The 7,346-nt window shown below is 37.4% G+C and overlaps 1 protein-coding gene across 1 annotated transcript in view; it reads right to left on the bottom strand.

Moving 5' to 3' along the window:
• Positions 1-6: 6 nt before the first annotated feature.
• Positions 7-7,346, bottom strand: part of LOC106789620 (ankyrin-2-like) — a 42,135-nt gene continuing 34,795 nt past the window's right edge. The window contains exon 28 of the mRNA XM_014753998.1: positions 7-7,342. Coding sequence (XP_014609484.1) covers positions 45-7,342 — 7,298 coding nt within the window. The 3' untranslated portion in view covers positions 7-44. The remainder of the gene's footprint in view (positions 7,343-7,346) is intronic.

Consider the following 7,346-nt stretch of genomic DNA (forward strand, 5'->3'; position numbering starts at 1 on the left):
TATATATATATATATATTTTTTTTTTTTATTTGTTATATGTTTCTTATGTTTTACTACTTGATGGTAATTCAGATGTATCTTGTTTAGCAATATTTGTATCCGTCGACGAACTTTGTCCTATAGAATTGTCAGGTTGTAATCTTTCAGGACGATTATTGCTATCTTCGTGTAGATCGTTATCTGGTTGACCAATGATAGGTACATCCAATGAATCCGACGACATGCGTCTCCCATTACTAAATTGTTCAGCTAAATCCAATTGGGTATCCCTGGTATCCCTGACATTGTTCAACGAGTCAGAACTTAATGATGGAAAATCTAATGTTGTTTTCATTTCCAATGAATCTGAGCTCTGACACAATGGGTGATGTTTTTTATCCGCATTATCTTCCAATTCTAATGAATCCGTACTAGTTTCCATGATATTAGTATCTTTGGCACGTTGGGTGTCATCGGTTTCTAATAAAATTGGTACGTTTGCTTCAGAACAAGTTTTTTCAATATCCGTTATTTCTATTTGTGAAATATCTTCAGTCGTATCATCCTGACGATCTAATCTCTCAACGTTTGACTGTGCAATACGTATTATCTCGTCGATTTCTTTTATTCTTTTTTCGTAATCATCAGAACCAGAAGTACTTGGATTAATCGAGCCAGCACCACTGGCCTCCGATTTACGTTGAATACTTTCCATTTTGTATCTATTTTCAGGACTTTCGTGTTCCAATAAATCTTCTTCCTCCCTAGCACGTAATTCAATTAAATGAGCTTCCCTGCAAGCCCTTTCCAAACCTTCGAAATCTTTTAACGAGGATAAAGAAATATCATCACCGTGACCAGACCTACTGGTCATGTACCTTCTCGGAAGACTCCCATTGTTAATCGAATCCTGTGAACCGCATTGTTGCAATCTTTTCGAATTTTCTGCTGCCACTGCGCTCTCCAAATGCTCGAATTCCTGTAACGAACTTAAAGACACGGTATCGTGATCCGATGGTTTAGTGAAATATTTCTTTCCAGCTAGAACATCGTAATCCGGAGTACTACCAAAACTACCCCGCATACTACCAACGCTTCCTATAGATTCCTTATGACTTCCTAAACTTCCAAATCTACTACTACCAGCCTCGAAATCAGTGATCTCTTCTTCTTTGATATCTTCCAACGGGCCACGATCATATTCGATATCGTATACCCTAGCATCAGCATGAAATTGCATTTCAATCCATTTCTTACCGGTCTCGTATGGTTCCTCGTCCGAATATGATTGAGAATATTGATCATCGTTAGACGCCTGTGGTGGACTTTCTTCCGATTCAAAATCAAACAATTCATTGTTACGCGAAGCTTGACTCGTTGAAACTTGAGAATCCTCTTTAGTTTCCGTTATTAAATTTTCCAAATCACGATCGTATTGTTTACTACTAACTTGTGGTATAGCAGTGATTCTTATACTTTTACCTTCGGAATCAAATTCTTCAGCTTCCCGACCAACTTCCTCTATCACCACGAAATCATCTATGATGTCAGGTTTATCAACCAATTCGAATGAATCGCTGCCAGGTGATTCCGAACGTTCGGATTTAGCTTTTTCAATGACTGTATCGATAGATAATCCTGAGGTTGATGACGTTGACATACTTCCTTGTTGTATCATAGAATGGGTCGACGTTTGCATGGTAACAATAGTTTCAGCAGTATCCTCAAGTGTCGTACCACTTATTATTCCAGATTTAGGTTCCAAAGAATCTGGTTCCATACTTAAGAAATCGATCGACTCGTCTGATAATTTTGAATCTTGAACTTCAGTATGCAGAATTTTGTCGGTAGGTATTTCGGTAGTAATAGACTCGATAACCTGAGTAGAGATAACTTGGGTTGATACACTTTGAATTCCATCCTCCGTGACCCTAGCCGTCATTATATCCACCGATTGAACTGCACCAGGTGTTAAGACAAATGCAGAAGTAGCGAAATCAATTCCTTTGGTATCTTGTTCCAAAATAGGTTCGTCTATATCAGTGTCGAGTGCTGCATTATCATCAACTATCTGTTGGAATATCATTTCTGATGATCTCTTCATACGACATGGTATATTGCTATCAATTTTATCCATGGCAACATCGTCTATGGGTATATCGCTACCGGATGAATCAGATTGAACGTGTTGTTCTTCTTCCTCCTCCTCCTCATCGTCATCGAATGCATGCTCCTCTAAATCCTCATGTTGTTGTTGTTGTTGTTCAAGTTTGTCGGCATCATCAGCCTCGGAAGCTACCAATGTTTCTGACAACTCGCTGGTACTATCGATACTACCAAGATGGCCTGAACTAAACGAACTTAAAGATTTCATAGATTCGCGAGAACTTAATGTACTCACGGCAGTCTGGTATTCTTGGGAGGTTGGCCTTGATGTTGCGGTCGTCGAATGTTCAGCCGACATCATAGCTGTCTCATACTCGGAAGTTGTACCCGATGGTGGCATCGTAGCTGATTGGAAGGCTTCTACATCAGACGAACTTGGTCTACTTCCGCTACCAATTTCGTAGTCGCACGATTGATAGTTGCTACTCTCACCGGAACTGGAACCAGGATCTATCTCACTCTCGGGAGCTATTTTTTTCGAGGCCCTAGCTGGTTTGTGACGTCTCCTTGGTACTGCTGTTGGTTGAGGCGGGTGCAACGAGGAGGAACTCTCATCTTTGTATTCTACGTCTGAGCATGATCTGCTTGCCGGTACGGGACTAGGACGGGTATCATCGTCATCATCCTCTTTGCTCTCTTCATGGACGGCAGATAGAGTTTCCGTTTCAGATTTGTCTAGCTCCATCTCAATATCCATACATACCTTTTCTTTATTATCCATATCTTCGTCACAGGATAATTCAAATTCTATATCATCCGAGACACTTTCTTCAGCCGTTACCGTTATCATTTCTTTCTCGTATAATTTCGAATCGTCTACAATTGTCGTTTTCATTTTTTCATCGATCGTTTCTTCTTTTTCTTTTTCTTCTTCTTCTTCTTCTTCTTCTTCTTCTTCTTTTTTCATCGTAATTTCTTTATCATCCACGGCTATCTGTTCCAAGGAAGGTGGTCTGTATAAAAAGGGCAAATCATTTGGTATACTTGATTCCGTTTGCAATTTAAATTGAAATTCGGATGGGGAGTCTTTGATTTGTATTACAGTCTCACTGTTCTCACTTAATTCCTCTATCAAATCTTGCCTAGCTGCCTCCAATGATTCCTTAACCTCAGCTATTTCTTTCTTAACTACTTGATCTAATACCGTAATAGCGTATCGTGCGCTTAAATCGACCTCTGGGAGATCTTTTGTTATTTTAAAGGCACATGTATCAGAAGAAGAAGAAGAAGAAATTACCGTACTAACTTTACCTCCTGCAATTGCTGCTGCTGCTGCTGCTGCAGCTGCTGCTTTATCACGTTTTTCGAAACCCTTTTCAATATGTCTTTTGTAATCATCGCTAGAAATTTTGATTTTGGTTACGCAAGTAGTAGTAGTAGTAGTAATAGTTTCCGTTGATTCTTTTGGAATCACTTGGTCAACCCGTTCATCAGTCTTTTGAGTATCCTCTTCCAACGTAATACCAGCGGCAACGTATTGTCTTTGAATTTCTTCCAAAATCTTAACACTGTCCTCCTTCAACGATTCTACCATTTCTTCCTTACCAAATGTTACTTTCTCATCTATTATTATATCATCTTTTTCACCACGTTGTTCATCCGTTAACGATTCACCTTCAGCGGTGTCTTCAAATTGTTCAATCTTCACCGTAATTTCTTTCCCTTTGATATCCGGTTGTTTTTCGGTAACAGTAGAAATCATTTCTTCATCAGTTTCGAATTTTTCTTTATCGATAATCACATCGAATCTACTCGAATCGGCTATTTTCATTTCGCTCAATTTAATTTTAGCCTCTTCCAATGATAATGATGTACGCGTGGTCATTGATAAATCTTCGGTAGGTGTTTTGGCTTCGTATTCGCGTTTCAATGTATCAACTAATTCCTGACAACTGATATCTAATTTATTTTCTATCAATTCACTTTCTACGTCCTGATCGGCAACGGGTATTACGGTAAATTTCGTCTTTGTAATTGTAATTACTGTTGCATCAGGTATCACCGATTCTTTGACAGATTCTATAACGCTTAAATTCTCGGATGAATTAGTAATCGACTCCTGTTCTAAATCAGCCGAATCACTTTGAGATGATGATAATCTTTGTTTTTTAATTGTAGTCTCGTATTCCTCTAATTCTTGATTGAAAACTTGCGACGGTTGCAACGTTTCAGATATTTCAATTTTCTCGTCACCGATCATCCAATTAACAGGTTTTATTTCAAGATCGTGTTTCAATTTAAATCTTGGCGATACTAGGGGTGGACTTTCGATTTCAAAACTGTCAGCACGTTGTTTTATCGTACCACTTATATCATATTTTTCTGTCGTCGTAATAGGAATTTGTTCTTGTATCAAAGAATAATCAACGTTAATGTCTTCCGATACTGTACTAGGACTAAAAGTCATGTCACGTTCTTGGGCAATCCTTTCCAATGAATCCACAGCTGCACTTTCATGCAACGACGATGTTGTTTTACTAACGGTATCTTCAGAAATATTGTATTCGTCCATTTCTAATGATGGTACGTCTACAGAATCTTGTCTAGATTGGCTACTACCACTGATACCTGGCTCAACTATTTCCAATACCCAGGCACCGGAAACATCGTACATCACTTTATCCTTTGACAAACTGACGTCGTATTGGGGCCCCAATGATTCCCTTTGCAATGATTCCGCTTGAGCACTTGACCTATCGGATTGTAATTTTTCCGATTGAGGACTAAAAGTTGTTGGTTTAGTAATATCCTCGAGTTCATTAGTATCAACGTCCATTGTCTCTTCCAATTCTAATTGATCTTCTTCCAATTCTATTTGGTCCGATATACTACTAGAACTCAACGTCACATCTTTGATAGGTAATATGGATGAAATGTGTTCACCTTTATCACGATACGAGGATTCCTCATCTTTCGTCAAATCATCGCTAATACTAGTCGATTTTTTATCATCCTTTTCTATAATTGATCTTAATTTCATCAATTTATCAATTTCATCCATGGATTCTGTCGATTGTTCTTCTACCTCGGTTGTCGTTATTTTCATGATACTTTCAAATCTTTTCGTCAAATCGTCGGCCCATTTTTCGTAATCAGTTTCGGCACTTTCCTTGAGTAATTTAAGTAAATAATCACTTTCGATCGTACCTTTAGTACCAGCAGTAGCAGTACCAGTACCATCACCTGGTAACAGTTTTTCGGTTAACGAAGATCTCTTTTTAATTTCAGTTTCAACAGTTTTCATTAAAGACTCGACTATTCGTTTAGCTTCTATTTCTTTAGCCGCTCGTATTTGTCTATCCTCCAATGTTGTTTCAACAACAACCATTTGTTCCAATTTTTCGTCACTTTTTTTCCTACTAGGTACAAAGTGTCTAGCATCGAAACTTTCAACAGTTTCCTTATGGGATTCACCTTTGGTTACCATTTCTACTTTACCCAAATCTTCGAATATTTTATATTTAGACGAAGTTTCTTTTTTGGTAGTATCTTTAACTTTATTATCATCTTCGTCATCTTTACTAATCCTGACTGCTATATCAACGTCACTTTCCTTCAATTTACTGATACCAGATTCCTCTGTCATAATACCTTCCTTGTCTTCTAATTTTTTCGACAATTCTTCTTTCGTAGCTTCAATTCTACTTTGGGTAGCACTCGCATCGATTGTTTCCTCACCGTCTTTCAAATTAATCGACAATTTTTTAACACCCCTTTCGTCTATTTTCTTCATTTTACATTCCTCCTTTTCCACCGTTTCACCAGACGATTCTCTTTTCATTTTGGATTCGGACAATTTTTCACTTTCCAATTGTTCCTTTTCCTCGTGTTTGATGTATTTATCGGTACCTTTGGAAATTTCCGAAGATACTGTTTCCTTTTTTTCTAATTTACTCGACGCTTTATGATCTATTTTGGATAACTTAATCGTATCCTTATCAGTAATCTCGTCGGGTGATGATTTCAATCCTTTTTCGGGATCTGTTGTAAACGTTTGCGAATACGTTTGAGTTTCACTCTTGGATGTTGTTTCCTGACTTGATGATTTTTTTTCGGTAACTGTACAGGTTTCAGTTTCCGTTTTAACGTGATAACCCTTTTTAATATCTTTTTCGGATTTAATCGTTGAAGATGATGAAGAAGAAGAAGTATCCATAATACGTTTAGGAATACGCGATTCAAATTCTTTTTTCTTATCCACAGGTGATGTAATAACGTATTCATCTTGTTGATGAACGATCATCGGTTTATTATCCATTTCCGTTTTGCTGTCCAACGTCGTACGTTTGGATTCAATCGAAATTTTACTCTTCAATTCCTTGTGATTTCTATCCTTTTCAACTTTGGCCATTGAAACTGGTATACGTGATTCAAATTCTTTCCTTATTATCTTTGTATCACCTTCGACAATGACTTTTTGTTGAGAAATCTTATCGCCACCCTCCGATTTGTCTTTTCGTAAATCATCTTCATCATCAGTCTTTTCTTTTTGTACTTCTGTGATATGCGTAACTTGTTTATCGCGTGTTTCTAATTTATTATCTTCCCTCGTCAATTTGTCATCGAAATTAGTAGGAATGTAATGTTCTTCGTATAGCACTTTTGGTTCTAAACTAGTTTCAGGAACATTTATTATTTCAGTGGTTACTGGTATATCATCTTCGTCACCTTCGATTTGAACAGTTTTCGTAACCTTTTCTTGCACCAAACTACCATCTTCTTGTACTTTCCATATTATGGTGGTTTCTTCTTTGATAACACGTCTACTACTAGTTGTTGACACATCCTTAGTCAAACTTCTATCCTGTAACGAAGAAATATCTTCCATCTGTTCCAATTGTTTAGAATGTGACTGCAATTGTAATTCCCTTTCCTTGCTTAAAATATCCATTGATGATTCAGCCTGACCCATTAAATATTCCTTTTGCAATTCTAACTCGTGTTTCTCGACAAATCTATCCATGTGTTCTGGTAATTCTTGCTGATGTATTTCTCTAGCTTCCTCGATCGATTTTTCCAATTGTTCTGGCAAAATTTGTACCAATTTAACCTCATCCATTTCTTTTTCCAATTTATCGTATAAACCTTTTTCCATTTCCATCTCTTTTATTTTCTTTAATTCGGCTTCCTCTTTCTTTCTTAATTCAGCTTCTTCTTCTTCTTGTTTCTTTTTCAGTTCTGCTGCTTTTCTATATGCTTC

This window comes from Polistes canadensis, unplaced genomic scaffold, assembly GCF_001313835.1.
Source record: "Polistes canadensis isolate GaletaPanama2010 unplaced genomic scaffold, ASM131383v1 scaffold_193, whole genome shotgun sequence".
Taxonomy (NCBI): Eukaryota; Metazoa; Arthropoda; class Insecta; order Hymenoptera; family Vespidae; genus Polistes; species Polistes canadensis.